This window comes from Leucoraja erinacea, unplaced genomic scaffold (genome assembly GCF_028641065.1).
Source record: "Leucoraja erinacea ecotype New England unplaced genomic scaffold, Leri_hhj_1 Leri_64S, whole genome shotgun sequence".
NCBI lineage: Eukaryota > Metazoa > Chordata > Chondrichthyes > Rajiformes > Rajidae > Leucoraja > Leucoraja erinaceus.
Genome location: NW_026576564.1, coordinates 228,872 through 246,990, shown reverse-complemented (window position 1 = coordinate 246,990; position 18,119 = coordinate 228,872). Strand labels below are relative to the sequence as shown.

Below are 18,119 nucleotides of genomic sequence, written 5' to 3'. Positions count from 1 at the left end.
ATTTTATGCACCTCAATAATATCACCCTTTATCCTCCTTTGCTCCAAGGAATAGAGTTCGAGCCTACTCAGCCTCTCCCTATAGATCACATCCTCTAGCCCTGGCAACATCCTTGTAAATCTTCTCTGTACCCTTTCCAGCTTGACAATATCTTTCCTATAACATGGTGCCCAGAACTGAACACAATATTCTAAATGTAGCCTCACCAATGTCTTATACAACTGCAACATGATCTCCCAACTTCTATACTCAATACTCTGACTGATGAAGCCAAATGCCTTTTTAACCACCCTTTCTACGTGCGACCACCTTCAAGGAACCATGCACCTGCACTCCTAGACTACTCCACAACACTCCCCAGAGCCCTGCATTCACTGTGTAGGTCCTGCCCTTGTTAGTCTTCCCAAAATGAAACATCTCACATTGCTCTGTAACCAATCGATCAAGATGCTGCTGCAATTTTCACACCCATCTTCACTCCATCTTCACTATCTGCAAAACCACCCAGTTTAGTATCATCTACAAACTTGCTAATCTTGCTATTTCTCATCCAAATCATTGATATAGATGACAAACATTATCTAGCCCAGCATTGAAACCTGTGGCACACCACTAGTCACAGGCTTCCAGTCCAAGAAGCAACCTTCCATCATCACCCTCTGCTTCCTTCTATGAAGCCAATTTTCTATCTTTTTGGCTATCGGAATAGATCCCGTGCGATATAACCTTCCAGAGCAGCCTGCCATGAGGAACCTTGTCGAATGCTTTACTGAGGTCCATATGTACAATATTTATAGCTCTGCCCTTATCGACCTTTTTGGTCACGTCTTCAAAAAACCCAATTTGATTGTGATACACGATCTCCCGCGTACAAAAGCATGCCAACTATCCATAACCAGCCCTTGTCCGTCTCCAGCAGAGACTGCACTTCCTGAGGGTGCTCAGGAAGAACAACATCACTCAGAGGCTGCTGCTGTCCTTTTATCGGTGCTCCATTGAGAGCATACTAACATACTGTGTATGCGTGTGGTACACCAGCTGCACAGCGGCTCAGAGGAAAGCGCTCCAGAGGGCCATTGACAACGCCCAGAGGATTGTCGGCTGCCCTCTCCTTACCTTGGAGGACCTACACAGTTCCCGCTGCACCAAAAAAACCCAGAATATAATAAAGGACATCTCCCACCCCGGACACTCCCTGTTTGAACTGTTGCCGTCAGGCAGACGGTACAGATCCACAAGGACAAGGACAAATAGACTAAAAAACAGTTTTTACCCCACTGCTATAAAAGCACTAAATGTAGCCGCCAAGGAACGCAGGGGCGATACAGACTAAGGGACTGGTGGTAACGGTGAAATCGACAGAAGGATGGAGGGTTGGGTGTGTATGCGGGCTTTGTCTGTGATATTTATTTATTTGCTTATCTTTATTATTTTACCGTGGATGTTTCGTTAGCTTTAGAAATGTTTGAATGCTGCACTGACTGGCTGACATTTTAAATTTCGTTGTACATGGCCCATGTTACAATGACAATAAAGAAACTATTCTATTCTATTCTAAATGGCTGTATATCCTATCCCTCCGAATACTCTCCAGTAACTTTACAACTGCAGATATTAACCTCACTGGCCTATAGTTCCCAGCATTTTCCCTGCAGCCCTTCTTGTATTTAAAGATGACTCGTAAATTTCAACCAGGGCTCCCGCAATTTCCTCTCTGGTTTCCCACAATGTCCTCGGATATATCTGTTCAGGCCCTGGCATTTGTATACCTTCATACACAACAGTACCTACAGCACCTCTTCAACCGTACCACTGACTGCTTTATTGACTGCCCCAAGTTCCTCCATCCTCCAGCCTTTCTCTTGGCAAATACATAGGAGAAATGTGTTCGAAGGAACTGCAGATGTTGATTTAAACTGAAGATAGGCACAAAAAGCTGGAGTAACTCAGTGGGACAGGCAACAGAGCTGCCAAGTAGTAGGGATTTCCCATATTTTGTACGGAAATGCGCTTAGAATATGGATGTACGATTTTGTGTTGTTAAATACGGAGTTCAGTTCAGTCTGAAGAAGGGTCTCGACCAGAAACGTCACCCATTCCTTCTCTCCAGGCTGCCTGTCTCGCTCCAGGTTAAAACAGAGCGCTGTCAGTTTAACGTGTGGGAATTTAAACGAAGAGCTGTCGGCTACAGCGCTATGGGTTCTAAATATAGTGCTACCAGCTGGAGCGCTATGGGCTTTAAACATAGCTATGGTCTATAGTCTTTACACATAGCTCTATGGTCTTTACACATAGCACTATGGGCTTTACACATAGCACTATGGACTTTACACATAGCACTATGGACTTTACACATAGCACTATGGCCACAGTGCTATGGGTCACAGACTGTTCAGGAAAATTCTTGTATAACAATGAATCTTTGGAATTCTCTTTCTCGGTGGTAGTTGAGCCTTTGATTATTTTTCAGGCAGTGGTAGAATTCTGGATAAGCCTAGTGGTGAAAGGTTACCAGTGGGATTGCCCTGATTTTACAGAACGGTGGATGGGCTCAAGGGGGAGAGAGGGAGGGGTGGAGAGATGTAGAGGAGGGAGAGAGGGAGAAGGAGAGAGAGGGAGGGAGGGAATAAGAGAGGGAGGGAGGAAAAAAGGAAGGAGGAGAGAGGGAGGGTGGGACGGAAAGGGGAGGGAGGGAGGAAGGAAGAGATGGAGGGAGGGAGGAAGGAAGAGATGGAGGGCGAGAGGGAGGTAGGATAGAGAGGAAGGAGGGAGGGAGAGGAGGCGTGGGAGGGAGAGGAGACGTGGGAGGGAGAGGAGACGTGGGAGGGAGAGGAGGCGTGGGAGGGAGAGGGAGGCTTCCAAAATGGCTTCTACATCATGATGCAGAAGCCATGACGTCCAAGATATCCTGAAATCAGAGGGAGAGGAGCCTGAGGTCATGGTACATATAGGTACCAATGACATAGGTAAAAAAAAAGGGAAGAGGTCCTGAAGGGAGGATTTAGGGAGTTGGGAGGAGAGTTAAGGAAAAGGACCAAAAAGGTAACAATCTCAGGATTACTGCCTGTGCCACGAGACAGTGAGAGTAGGAATGGAGCGAGGTGGAGGATAAATGCGTGGCTGAAAGACTGGTGCAGAGGGCAGGGATTCAAGTTTCTGGATCATTGGGACTTCTTTTGGGGAAGGTGTGACCTGTACAGAAAGGACGGGTTGCACTTGAACCCGAGGGGGACCAATATCCTGGCGGGGAAATTTGCAAAGGCTACTGGGGAGACTTTAAACTAGAATGGTTGGGGCGAGGGACTCCAATAGAGAAAGGTAGAAGACAGAATGGGAGGCAGGAAGCAGAAAAGGGAAGCACTCGGACACAAGAGGAGAAAGAAGAAAAAGGAAATAAACAGAGAATAAGAAAACATATTTTAATGCTAGGAGCATTGTAAGAAAGGTGGATGAGCTTAGAGTCTGGATAGACACCTGGAAGTATGATGTTGTGGCGATCAGTGAAACATGGTTGCAGGAGGGCTGTGATTGGAAACTAAATATTCCAGGATTTCGTAGCTTCAGGTGTGATAGAATTGGAGGGGCAAGAGGTGGAGGTGTTGCATTGCTAGTCAGGGAAGATATTACAGCAGTGCTTTGGCAGGATAGATTAGAGGGCTCATCTAGGGAGGCTATTTGGATGGAACTGAGAAGTGGGAAAGGTGTAGCAACACTTATAGGGGTGTATTATAGACCGCCAAATGGGGATCGAGAATTGGAAGAGCAAATATGTAAGGAGATAGCAGATATTAGTAGTAAGCACAAGGTAGTGATTGTGGGAGATTTCAACTGTCCACACATAGACTGGGAAACACATTCTGTAAATTTAAACACTGTAAATGGGCTGGATGGTTTGGAGTTTGTAAAATGTGTGCAGGATAGTTTTTTGCAGCAATACATAGAGGTACCTACTAGAGGAGTGACAGTGCTGGACCTCCTGTTAGGAAATGAGACGGGACAGGTGGCGGAGGTGCGTTGGGGAACACTTCTTGTCCAGTGATCACAATACCATTAGTTTCAATATAATTATGGAGAGGGTCAGAACTGGACCTAGGGTTGAGATTTTTGATTGGAGAAAGGCTAACTTTGATGAGATGCGAAATGATTTAAAAGGAGTGAACTGGGACATTTTGTTTTATGGGAAAGATGTAGAAGAGAAATGGAGGATATTTAAAGGGGAAATTTTAAGAGTACAGAATATTTATGTTCCTGTTCGGTTGAAAGGAAACAGTAAAAATTTGAAAGAGCCCTGGTTTTCAAGGGAAATTGGACATCTTGTTCGGAAAAAGAGGGAGATCTACAATAATTATAGGCAGCATTGAGTAAATGAGGTGCTTGAGGAGTATAAGGAATGTAAAAAGAATCTTAAGAAAGAAATTAGAAAAGCTAAAAGAAGACATGAGGTTGCTTTGGCAAGTAAGGTGAAAGTAAATCCAAAGGGTTTCTACAGCTATATTAATAGCAAAAGGATAACGAGGGGTAAAATTGGTCCATTGGAGAGACGGAGTGGACAGCTATCTGCAGAGCCAAAAGAGATGGGGGAGATATTGAACAATTTATTTTCTTCGGTATTCACCAAGGAGACGGATATTGAATTATGTGAGGTAACGGAAACAAGTAGAGTAGCTATGGATACTATGAGTTTCAAATTAAAAGAAGTACTGACACTTTTGAAAAATATAAAAGTGGATAAGTCTCTAGGTCCTTACAGGATATTCCTAGGACATTGAGGGAAGTTAGTGTAGAAATAGCCGGGGCTATGACAGGAATATTTCAAATGTCATTAGAAACGGGAATAGTCCCCGAGGATTGGCGTACTGCGCATGTTGTTCCATTGTTTAAAAAGGGTTCTAAGAGTAAACCTAGGAATTATAGACCTGTTAGTTTGACTTCAGTGGTGGGCAAATTAATGGAAAAGATACTTAGAGATAATATATATAAGCATCTGGATAAACAGGGTCTGATTAGGAACAGTCAACATGGATTTGTGCCTGGAAGGTCATGTTTGACTAATCTTCTTGAATTTTGTGAAGAGGTTACTAGGGAAATTGACGAGGGTAAAGCAGTGGATGTTGTCTATATGGACTTTAGTAAGGCCTTTGACAAGGTTCCTCATGGAAGGTTGGTTAAGAAGGTTCAACTGTTGGGTATAAATGCAGGAATAGCAAGATGGATTCAACAGTGGCTGAATGGGAGACGCCAGAGGGTAATGATGGATGGCTGTTTGTCGGGTTGGAGGCAGGTGACTAGTGAGGCGCCTCAGGGATCTGTGTTGGGTCCTTTGTTGTTTGTCATGTACATCAATGATCTGGATGAAGGTGTGGTAAATTGGATTAGTAAGTATGCAGATGATACCAAGATAGGGGGTGTTGTGGATAATGAAGAGGATTTACAAAGTCTACAGAGTGATTTAGGCCATTTGGAAGAATGGGCTGAAAGATGGCAGATGGAGTTTAATGCTGATAAATGTGAGGTGCTACACCTTGGCAGGACAAATTAAAATAGGACGTACATGGTAATGGTAGGGAATTGAAGAATGCAGTTGAACAGAGGGATCTGGGAATAACCATGCATAGTTCCTTGAAGGTGAAATCTCATATAGATAGGGTGGTAAAGAAAGCTTTTGGTATGCTAGCCTTTATAAATCAGAGCATTGAGTATAGAAGCTGGGATGTAATGTTAAAATTGTGCAAGGCATTGGTGAGACCAAATCTGGAGTATGGTGTACAATTTTGGTCGCCCAATTATAGGAAGGATGTCAACAAAATAGAGAGAGTACAGAGGAGATTTACTAGAATGTTGCCTGGGTTTCAACAACTAAGTTACAGAGAAAGGTTGAATAAGTTAGGTCTTTATTCTCTGGAGCGCAGAAGGTTAAGCGGGGACTTGATAGAGGTCTTTAAAAATGATGAGAGGGATAGACAGAGTTGATGTGGACAAGCTTTCCCCTTTGAGAATAGGGAAGATTCAAACAAGGGGGCATGACTTCAGAATTAAGGGACAGAAGTTTAGGGGTAACATGAGGGGAACTTCTTTACTCAGAGAGTGGTAGCGGTGTGGAATGAGCTTCCAGTGGAAGTGGTGGAGGCAGGTTCGTTGGTATCATTTAAAAATAAATTGGATAGGCATATGGATGAGAAGGGAATGGAGGGTTATGGTATGAGTGCAGGCAGGTGGGACTAAGGGAAAATAATTGTTCGGCATGGAATTGTAGGGCCGAGATGGCCTGTTTCCGTGCTATAATTGTTATATGGTTATATCATCTGGTGCTAAAAGCAGGAAGCAGCCGTTCAAACAGAAGTATACAAAGAGATGGCAATGAATGCACTGTCAAGTAGGATGCGTAGAAGACATGTCAATTGGTAGCAAAGTTATGCATTTGTCATACTATTACATGGGTATGACTGCACATTAAAAAAAAAACATTTTTTTCAGCAAAATGGCACCGTAAAAATACTGATTTCCTCAGCAAAATACTGATTTTCAGGTACTAGAATACTGAAAAATGCTCTGACAAAACTTGGCAGCTCTGAGGCAGCATCTCTGGAGAGAAGGAATGGGTGACGTTTCAGGTCGAGACCATTTATCAGACTGAACAAGGGTTTTGTCCCGAAGCGTCACCCATTCCTTCCCTCCAGAGATGCTGCCTGTCCCACGCTGATTTTCTCCAGCTTTTTGTGTCTATCTACAGAGAAATACTCATTGAGTGTGTCCTGCTATTTACATTCTCAAAGAATTCCAACAGGTTCGTCAGGCAAGATCTCCCTTTCACTAAACCATCATTCTGATTTTGGCCTATTTGTGTGCTTCTAAGTACTCCAAAACCTCATCCTTTATAATGGACTCTAAAATGTTACCAACCATTGATGTTAGGCTAACCGGCCTATCGTTTCCGCTCTTCTGCCATGCACACTTATTGAACAGTGGAGTAATATTTGTAATTTTCCAATTATCTTGATCCACCCCTGACTAGTGATTCTTGAAAGATTTGTATCTGTATCTGCTTCTATAACTTCCTCTGTCAGTTCAATTTAGCTCAAATTATCCTCCGAGCCAAACAGTTGCTCCTCAGCTCCCTCTTAAATATCTCTCTCTCTCTCTCTCTCTCTCTCTCTCTCACCCTCTCACCTTAAGCTTATCTATGCCCTCTAGTTTTAGAATCCTCCACTCTGGGGAAAAAGACTTGTACATCTCAAAAAGATTCCTCAGCATCCTACGGTCCAATGTAAAAATAGCCCAGCCTCTCCAACCTTATTACTAAAGTTCACAACCCCAGGTAATGTTAGTAATATTAAAATAACATGCTTCCCAGACACCCTGTACCCTCAGGGTTACTACATTAACAATGTAATGTTTAATTAACATATTTAATTAATGTATGAACATTAAACTTTCTAATTTCAGATGACCAAGCTCGTCTGTGTTCATCTTCTCTCCTGATCCACACAGGTTCTTTCCACTCCTATGTACAGAGCACTGTGCTATCCAGTTTCTTTCCCCTCTCCACCTGGTTCCATCCACCCATTGCCCACACATTTAACTGACTGAGGCTTCCTGAATGGTTCCATCTGCCCATCTTCCCTTCCTTATTTGGTTTCATTCATCACCTTCCTTGGCTATGATGTTGCAGAATCCACAGCCCTTTGTTGTATCCATTTATCACCTTGCAGCCTTTGACTTTGTCCCCCACCTGGCTCCATCTACACCAGGTTGCACCTCTCACATGCCAGCTCCATCCTTGCCCTCACTTCTTTGTACCCGACTATCTCCCCTCTACACTCTTCACTTTTGATGCATCATCACCTATCCGTCTACAGATGCTCCCCAAGCCGCTGAGTTATTTCAGTTGTTTATTTAAAAATATATAAAAACTGCTGCTTAATGTAAAAGACATAAACGTGTTTTGTGCTGGAGTTTTGCAACCAGTAGATGCAAGAGTTTAAAATGTTAATCGGATGATTGATTGTTGGGAACTGTGGTTAGATAATAGCCGTTTATGATAATTCTCCCTGTTTGCTTTGGTGTTCATTCTTATTGTTCACTTCACAAAACAGGTTAAACAGCAGTGATATGGATGGCGAACCACTATTTATTCAGATGGTGACGGCCTTGGTCTTGCAGCTGATCCAATGCGTTGTGCACCTCCCAGCTAATGAGAAGGACAATATGCTTGATGACGATGGAGAAAAGAAGGTACGAAGTCCAAAAGTATTGATTTAGGAGCAGCTGTCCCTCAACCTGGATCACTTTGAAAACTCCTAACTTTTAAATTGCACTTCGAAGTGTTGTATCAGGTGCCGGCATTACGACAGTGAGGTGTTGATGGGTTTTCAACTGTCGAGAAAATTATTCTGTAAATAATAAATCCATTAGTGATAGGAGCAGAATTAGGCCATTCGGTCCATCAAATCTATTCAATTATGGCTGATCTATCTTTCCCTCTCAACCCCATTCTCCTGACTTCTTCCCATAACTCCTGACATCCGTACTAATCAAGGATTTCTCAATCTCTGCCTTAAAAATATCCATTAACTTGGCTCCACAACCGTCAGTGGAAATGAAATGCCACGGATTCACTACCCTCTGACTAAACAAATTCCTCCTCGTCTCCTTTCTAAAGGTACATCCTTTTATTCCGAGCCTATTATTCTAGATTCTCCCACTAGTGGAAACATCCTCTCCACATTCACTCTATCCAGGTCTTTCACTATCAAGGCCTTTCATGGTCCGTCATTCTGCAGTGCCTGCTTTCTCTACACTACCTGCCCCTCCACCTATCTACGTATCATCCCCCTACTTTGCCACAAAGCCTTCATTCCCTCATCCTTATCATTGATAGTGAAGAGTGGCAGCCCCAGCACTAATCCCTGCTGAATACCGCTAGTCACTGGCAACTAACCTGAAAAAGCCTCCATTATTGCCACACGTTGTCTTCTGCCATCCCGTCAACCTGCTACCATGCGTTTATCTTCCCTCTGAAACCACGCGCTCCCATCTACTTTAGCAGCCCCACTGTGGCATCTTACCAAAGGCCTTCTGAAAATCCAGGAAAACCACATCCACTGCCTCTCCTTTGTCTGTTCTGCTATTTACTTCCTCAAAGAATTCAGACAGGTTCGTCAGGCAAGATCTCTCTTTCACAAAACCATGTTGATCTCGGCCTATTTTATCACGTGCTTCTAAACCTCATCCTTTTTAATGGACTCAAATCCCAGAAAACCACTGAAATCAGGAGAAGCGGCCTATAATTTCGGCACTTCTGCGTCGTTCCCTTTCTCCATCTCAATGTGTCCCAATCAAATAAGATCAAATAGAGCAAGTTGTCCTTCAACTTTAGGGTGTGCACGTTATACGCAAGAAGAGGTAGATCTGAATGTATGGTTGTCCATAACACCATTGAAGTTTATAACATGGGGTCCTGCTGATCACACCAGGACATCCACATATAAATGCACTGCCACCCACATTCTCCTTGCAGGTCTGGTTCAAGATTTTACTTCTCAGGATGTAGTGTTTTATTTTACTCCCTATGGTTATGTATTCCCTACTCCAGCAACTCTTTAACAGTTACCTAATTCTGTGCTAGTGGTGATTTTTGATCTCTGGTATTCCACCACCCATCACCAAAATAATGTATTTCTTATTCATATTCTAAACTCAATTTACAAGGATAACCTTGTAGTGGTATATAAAAGCATGAGAGGCAGAAATAAGGTAGATTGTGACTATCTTTTTCCAAGGATAAGGGAATCTAACACTGGCGGCCATGGGTTTAAGGTGAAAGGGGGGAAATTTAAAGTGGACATTAGATGCAGTTTATCATCACACAGAGGGTAATGGATACATGGAATGAGCTGCCAGAGGAAGTAGGTGAGGCGGGTACCATAACATTTGAAAAGCATTTGGGCAGATTCATGGACAAGAATAGTTTAGAGGGTTAAGGACAAAATGTGGGCAAAAGGAACTAGGGTCAGGAAGGCAGTTTGATCATCATGGAAGAGTTGGGCTGAAGGGCCTGCTTCTCTGCCATATAACTCTCAGTCATTTTTAACGGTTCATTAAAATTGCCATGAAGTGACGTTGGACGTAAGGCAAGTATCTCATGCCTTCAGGCACAAAATCGCGGAGTAACTCAGCGGGTGAGGCAACATCTCTGCAGAGTAGAAATGGGCGACGTTTCGGGTTGAGACCCTTCTTCAGAATGATGTCAGGGGAGGGGGTGGGACAAAGATAGAATGTAGGCAGAGACAGTAAGACCAGTGGGAGAACTGGGAAGGGGAAGGGGATGGAGAGAGAAAGGAAGGGCTATCTGAAGTTAGAGAAGTCAATGTTCATACCACTTGGGGTGTAAACTACCCAAGCAAAATATGAGATGCTGTTTCTCCAATTTGCGCTGGGCCTCACTCTGACAATCTGGAGGAGGCCCAGGGAAAAAAGGTCGGATTGGGAATGGGAGGGGGAGTTCAAGTGCTGAGCCACCGGGAGATCAGGTTGGTTAAGATAGGACTGAGAGAGAGGCCTGCACTTGGTCTCGCCGATGTAGAGAAGTTGACACCTGGAACAGCGGATACGGTAGATGAGGCTGGAGGAGGTGCAAGTGAGCCTCTGCCTCACCTGGAAAGACTTTGGGTTCTTGGATGGTCGAGAGGGGAGGTAAAGGGACAGGTGTTGCATCTCCTGCAGTTGCAGGGGAAAGTACCTGGGGAGGGGGTGGTTTGGGTGGGAAGGGACAAGTTGACCAGGGAGTTGCGGAGGGAACGGTCCCTGTGGAAAGCAGAAAGTGGGGGAGATGGGAAATGTGGCCATTAGTGGGATCCCGTTGGAGGTAGCGAAAATGTCGGAGAATTATATGCTGTATGTGATGGCTGATGGGGTGGAAGGTGAGGACAAGGGGGACTCTGTCCTTGTTACGAATGGGGGTAGGGGGAATACGAGTGGAGCTGCGGGATATTGAGGAGACCCTAGTGAGAGACTCATCTATAATGGAAGAGGGGAACCCCTGTTTCCTAAAGAATGAGGACATCTACAAGGCCCTGGTATGGAACACCTCATCCTGGGCGCAGATGCTGCGTAGACGGAGTTATTGGGAGTAGGGGATAGAGTCTTTACAGGACGCAGGGTTGGAAGAAGTGTAGAGCGAGGTGGCCAAAAATGACGGCTATAGGTGGCGGCGTTCTCTCGGAAATCACACCACAGCGGGCCAAAAGCGGTCAAGATCAGACATTTTGTAATATAGATCTCATGCCTGTCCTTGGAACCTGAATCAAGCTGTATGTTATTGAGTCGTACAGTGCAGACTGTGCAGAACAATGAGATCATGGGGTAAAGTACAAGTTCCGTGAAAATAATGACACGGGTAGACCAGGTGGTGAAGAAGACATTTGTTGTATTTGATGGGGCACCAAGTACAAAAGTTGGAATTCATGTACAAGACTTTGGTGAGACTGCACGGAGTGTTGTGTGTAGTTCTGGTCGCCATACTGTAAGAAGGACGTGATTAAGCTAGAGAGGGTGCAGAAAAGATTTAGAACAATGTTGATGGGACTGTAGGGCTTAGTTACTTAAGGAATTCTGTCCTTGTAGCGAAGGGAGGCAGAGTGGTGACCATATAGAGCTTTATAAAATCAAGGAAGGCGCAGAGGACAGCACAGTGGCGCAGCAGTCTAGTTGCTGCCTTACAATGCCAGAGGCCCGAATTCCATCCTGACTACGGGTGCACTCTGTGTGGAGTTTGTACATTTTTTCCTGTGGGTTTTCTGTGGATGCTCCTGTTTCTGCCCACATTCCAAAGTGTGCAGGCTTGTAGCATAATTGGCTTTGGTAAATTATCCCTAGTGTGTAAGTTAGAACTCAGTGATAGCTGTTCAGCGAGCACTTGGTAGGCGGGAGGACCTGTTTCCACGTTGGATCTCAGCGAACTAAACTAAACTAGATAAGGTGATGGTCATGGTCTTTTCTCTTATGTAGGTTTAAGGCGAGACAAAAAGGTTTACAAGAGACCAAAGAACAATTTTTTTCACATGGTGGTGGGTATATGGAAGAAATTGCCAGAGTAAGTGTTAGAGGTGAATGTAATTATAATGTTTTAAATACATTTGGATGGGTACTTGGATAGGAAAGGTGAGAGGAATATGGGCCAAACGCAGTTAATTGGTCCACACTGGTGGTGGCACCTTCGTCAGCGTGGATGAGTTGGGTTGAGGCTTCTGTTCCATGCTGTGTATCTCTAGCTCGCCATAGAGCTGAGAAACGTTAAATAAGAAATAGAAGTTGAAAATTTGTCTTGATCCTAAATACCTCATTGAAACAGTGATCGATGGTTTCTGCATCTCTTTGTCAAGTCTCATGGCGGTAGGCGGCGCGACTCTCGGCAGCGGCCTCTGCAGCCCGTCCGCGTTTTTATTATTTTTTTGTCTATGTTTATATGTATGTAGTTTTTTTATTTTTTGTTGGGGGGTGTGTGTGGGGGGGGGGGGGGGGGGGGGGAGGGAGGGGGGGGGAACTTTTAAATCTCTCCCTGCACGGGAGACCCGACCTTTTTCTTGTCGGGTCTCCGTTATCGTTGGGGCTGCAAATGAGGAGCGGCCTCCAACAGAAGAAGCCGGGGACTCTGGTGCTGACTCACCTCACCGTCGCGGAGCTGGCCGAGTCCAGAGCGGGAGGAGCAGTGGTGGAGTGCTGCTGCTGCTGATGCTGATTCGGAGGCTCTAACTGCGGGTCTGCGGACGACGGCACCGGGAGCCCGCGGGTCCCTGGAGGGAGACCGCTTTTCAGGGCTCCTGCAACGGCGACTTCTCCCGCCCGAGTTGCGGGGTCGAAGAACTGGAGCGGGGCCTAACATCACCGCCCCGCGCGGCTTGGAATGGCCGCGGGACTCTGCGAGCGCACGCCGGGCCAAGACCCGGTGTGCGACCTCGCACCACCCGGCGTGGCTTTAATGGCCGCGGGACAATCGCCATCGCCAGCCGGGGGCTTTGACTTTGACTCTGACATCGGGGGGGGGGGGAGAGTGCAGTGGAGAGATAAGTTTTTTTGGCCTTCCATCACAGCAATGTGATGGATGTTTATGTAAAATGTAAATTGTGTTGTGTCTGGGGTCTATTTGTTTGTAATGTATGGCTGCAGAAACGGCATTTCGTTTGGACCTCAAGGGGTCCAAATGACAATTAAATTGACTCTTGACTCTTGACTCTTGGAATACAATCCCTTTGTTATAGAGGTGCGCTGACAGTTGACTTTATCAAAGCATTTTGATAAAACATTGAGCAGCTGATTGTGGGTTAGCATTGAAGTTGTAAAGTGTTGATTAAAGTGAGCGATCGTCTTCGCCTCTTTCACATTCATTTCCTTCCTTAATTCCTCTTATCTCATCTTTCAGATTGATCAAGATGTTCTAATTACCAACTCGTATGAAACAGCAATGAGAACAGCCCAGAACTTCCTCTCAGTCTTCCTCAAAAAGTGAGTGCATAGAAGCTAGCTGCTGCCGGAGAGTGAATCCTTGCTGTCAATGTTTTTAGAACTTCTATATCTTGCGCCCAGCAGTATTTCCATATTTAGTGATCATATTCCAGACATGAAAGTCTTGGAGCCATGCTTGGTATTCCTTCCAGCTGCTACCATACTCTAGGATAGGATATTTGTACTAAGTTGGGCAGGTTGATGCACACCACAAGAGTGCAAAGAATTTCAGAGCTTGTCCTTTCTGGTGGCAGACTAACTGGCATTTTGAAAGGATTCCCTGTGCCAGGTTATTGTGTCATCCGACTAAACCTCCATCATATAAAGGTTCAAAGGTCAGTTTATTGTCACGTGTACCAATTAAGGTACAGTGAAACTCAAATTACCATACAGCCATACAAAAAAAAACAACTTGCATACCACAAGTGTTGGAGCCATTAAGCTGGAGTAAGTTTATTATAGTCATGTCTCGTTACCTTTAATTATTATCTGCCTGTGTTAATGGGGGTGGGATTTCATACGTAGTCTGGGGCGTGTTTTTGGCTAGAGGATTCTGGCGCAGACGCTCACATGAATAGTTTCAGTTTTGATGTGGGATATGGATTGAAACAGCTTTCTACCATGACCACGAGCATGATCGGGACATATATATGTTGTCCGACGATGTACTTCTACAAGAAGAACTTTTATGAATTATATGACATGAATGGAAAAAAATGATTAAGAATGGAAAGTGATGAGTTATTTCATTGTTTTGTATTACTACAATAAAGAAGCTATTAATCAAAAGACTACTTCTGGTAGATTCATCTTCACTGTTTCAAATGTGTCGTGCAGTGCGTGAGAATACTTTTCAAATCATACCCGACAAATTAGTAGCTATCCAAATTGGTTTTGAGAAGTTGTAAAAATTGCCGCTACTCAAGAATCGAGCAGCCAGAATTATAGAGATCTCTGGTGGTTAATCGGCTGCTTCTAGTCCAGGCAGTATCCTGTAATGTGTATGCAGTGTCTGAGGACAGTGGTCTGATCATCAATAATACATTTCCTTGTTGGTTGTTGTAGATGTGGAAGCAAGCAGGGAGAAGAAGATTACAGACCGCTGTTTGAAAACTTTGTACAAGATCTGCTCTCCACTGTCAACAAACCTGAGTGGCCAGCAGCAGAATTGCTACTGAGCCTTTTGGGAAGATTACTGGTAAGAAGCTGCTTTACAACTGCCAGTTTGAGACTTCATTCAAAAATTAGTAGCATTTTTAAAATATATATCCATTTGCAATTAACACATTTCCATCGACAATTAAGAAACCAATAAAATGAATGAATTATGCAACTGGATATGGGCAAGCTGCAGTCTCTTGTATCTACATGATGCCATTCTAAATCTGCCTGAATAATGTCTCTATCCCTCTATTCCTTGCCTGTTCACGTGTCTGATTAAATGTCTCTTCTGGACCTGTCCCACTTAGGCGATTTTTTGGGCGAGTGCCGCAAATTTTTCAACATGTTGACATTTTTTTGGCGACAGTGGCGACAATTTTTGTTGTCGTAGGTGAATTCCATTAAAACTAGTCCCTGGCAGTCGCCTAAATGGGACAGGCCCATTAAAGGTGGCTATCTTCAACTTACTCTGGCAGCGAAGTTCCAGGTGCTTAAAAAAATTGCCTTGTAAATTTCCTTTAAACTTTAAAGCTCCATGCCTTAAACATATGTCTCTCAATATTTTGCATTTTACCTTGGAGGAAAAAGATTCTGACTGGCTTGATTGAAAGATACAGCACGGAAACATGCCCTTTAGCCCACCGTCCACACTAGCCATTAATCACCCCTGCACACCAGTTCTATTTAATCTCAGTCGCATCCACTTCTTCAACGCTAGGGACAATTTACAGAAGCCAATTAACCAACAAACACTTGTGGGAGGAAACTGGAGCAGCCAGAGGAAATCCACACAGTCACGGGGAGAACATGCAAACTACCTGGGGTCAGGACTGAACCCGCGTCTAATGCTGTGAGGCAGCAGCTCTACCAACTGTACCACTGTGCCAACCACAACCTGTGCCTCCCATCATTTCATAAACTTCTATCAATCGCCTCTCAACCTCCGACACTACAGAGAAAACAATCCAATCTCTCCTTATAGCTAATATCCAGGCAACATCCTGGTGAACCTCCTGCACCATCTCCAGTCTCCACATAGGATGAGACAGTGAGAGTGCCATTTTCCTGCATCATCCTTGTGTCCTTGATTCCCTTAATGTTCAGAAAGCTATCAGTCTGGGATGGGAATAAGCTCAATAACTAATCCTCAACAAACCTCTGGGGTAAAGAAATCCAAAGACCCAAATGTAGTCATCTGTAGCAGTGCAAGAGGTTGGTCACCTGCGGTAGTTGACGAGGTTTTGTTAATTCGAGGTGTATTGTCTGAAGTGGTAATGACCTGATCAGTGCAACACCTCATGGTGCAAGCCTTGCAAAATATATTGTGAATGTAAAGAGTGTGAAGCCCATCTGAATCAGCATCTGCCAAGAAAGACTTTCATTGATACTTACATCATAAGTAGAAAGAAGAACAAAGTTGTGTAAAGTGGGTTTGGGGAGTTAGGCAGAAGGTTAGAAAGCATTATTTCTAGGGTTGTAATTTCGACATTATTCCCTCTGCTGTGTGCTGATGAACTATGAGAATAAGGCACATGAATGCCTGGCTAAAGCGTTAATGGAGGAGAGAGGACTAGGTGGTTGGATCATTGGAGAGCTTCTGGGGCAGGTGAAAGCTTTACAAGAGCTTTCTGCAAGGGGCCCAGTATCCTTGTGGGGAGGTTTACTCTGGTGGATGAGAAGCATAGCAACAGGGGCCAGACTGGGACTAGCCCAGAAAGCCAACTTTATTGGCATGAACAGAGTGGGCCAAAGGACTCCATAACTCTAATGATGCATTGCCATTTTCATGGAAGTCACTTTAACTTAAGAATAAAATATACATCAAAGCACATCCTGAGAGTGCTAAAAGATTTTGAAGCATTACATTCGGGCAGTTTTACTATTCATCTGGGCTCTTCATTCGCTACATAGAATGTTATTGTCATGCAGCCTGGAAGCCGACTCCCATGTCCACACTCAACCATGGGCACTGTCTGGGATATAGTGCAGCTCGTCCAAGGCATGGCAGGTCATGTCCCTGAGAACCATTCACAACCCGAATAGTTCCCACATGGCAGAAGATCCATCTTCTGATCTCCCAAAAGATCATTAATACACAAGACCACCACATGTCAGGCATTTGTAAACAGAAAATGAATTGTATCATATTACAAGTGAATCCAACACCAAAGTGCCACGTATTTCTGCTTCTCAATCTTGCTGTTTGGTACGGTCCTGATGAACATTGAGGGGCCTGCGCACTTGTTTAAGGCCTGTGAGCAGTAATTAGCCAATTAGTTGGAGCTTATCGCTAGAGAATGTCACAAATAACCCATTCAGAATTAGACTTCATAGGTCTGGAAAGAAAATTTGAAAGCAGGAAAGATCCACCATGTCCAACACTTCTACCCCAAAACACAGGTTCACCAGTTCAGTAACAAGTCAACGGAGATGGCTTTGCGAGTAGCTTCGCTTGATTACCTGGGAACAGTAGCAGCACGGCTGAGGAAAGACGCTGTGTCCTGCAAAATGGATCGGGAGTCAATCAACCGCATTCTCAAACAGGTGAGAGAGCAATTAGTGGGCATTGTCAATTAGTGGTCAATGGGCAGTCCCAGGGTGGGAGAGGGTATTGGTGGGCAGGATATGCGGTCATTCCTGGAGGACGGGGGGATGGGTTGTACATTAAAGAGCCTCCAATGGGAAAGACCCATTGGTGCAACTGACTTATCCCATACAAATGAAATCGCCACCATCAAAGATCCGATGGATGCAAGGAACTGCAGGAGTTGGTTTACAAAAAAAGTCAGAGTGCTGGAGTAACTCAGCAGGTCACGCAGCATCTCTGGAGCACATGGATTGTTGACGTTTTGGGCTGGAACCCTGCTTCAGACTGATTATTTGGGGTGCGGGGGGGAACTGGAGAAGTGGAGAGGCAAGACAAAGTCTGGCAGGGAAGATGTTGATGCAGGTGAAGGGAGTTTTGATAGGCAGATGGAGGACAAGAGGTGAACAGCCGGAGGTGTGAGACAAAAGGATTGAAGAGTTGCAAATTGTGAAGCTGGAGAAAGGAATTTCGAGGGGAGGGGAGTCCAAATGGTGCGAGTCCAAATGAAGTATTGAGTCTAAATTAAGTGCATTCATTTACTGTATTTCCCGGCAATGAACACGCTATTTTTTACCCAAAAATAAGGTACAACAATTTACTTGCGTCTTGGAGGCTGAAGGTTAAGTTGTTAGCCAACAAAGATAGACTTGGCTGTCCCTCAGTACAACAACATCAAGAACAATGTTGCTGTACTGAGGTATAGCCAAGTGTATCCCTCATTGCTGGCAGCTGATAGGGAGCGGCTGTAATAGGACAGCACCGCTAGGAGGGGGGAGGGGGGGGAGAGTTCCTTTCACAGCGTGTGGGGAGTCTGGCCCGAGTCAGCATGGCCTGGGCTGCACAAATTGGGGTGGGCCTCCAGGGGTAAAGT

The 18,119-nt window shown here is 44.6% G+C and overlaps 1 protein-coding gene across 4 annotated transcripts in view; it reads left to right on the top strand.

Moving 5' to 3' along the window:
• Positions 1–18,119, top strand: part of nipblb (NIPBL cohesin loading factor b) — a 333,312-nt gene that overhangs the window by 214,699 nt on the left and 100,494 nt on the right. For all 4 annotated transcript variants that reach the window (XM_055631095.1, XM_055631096.1, XM_055631094.1 and 1 more), the window contains 4 exons: positions 8,094–8,232; positions 13,418–13,500; positions 14,566–14,698; positions 17,062–17,205. In XM_055631095.1, coding sequence (XP_055487070.1) covers positions 8,094–8,232; positions 13,418–13,500; positions 14,566–14,698; positions 17,062–17,205 — 499 coding nt within the window. The remainder of the gene's footprint in view (positions 1–8,093; positions 8,233–13,417; positions 13,501–14,565; positions 14,699–17,061; positions 17,206–18,119) is intronic.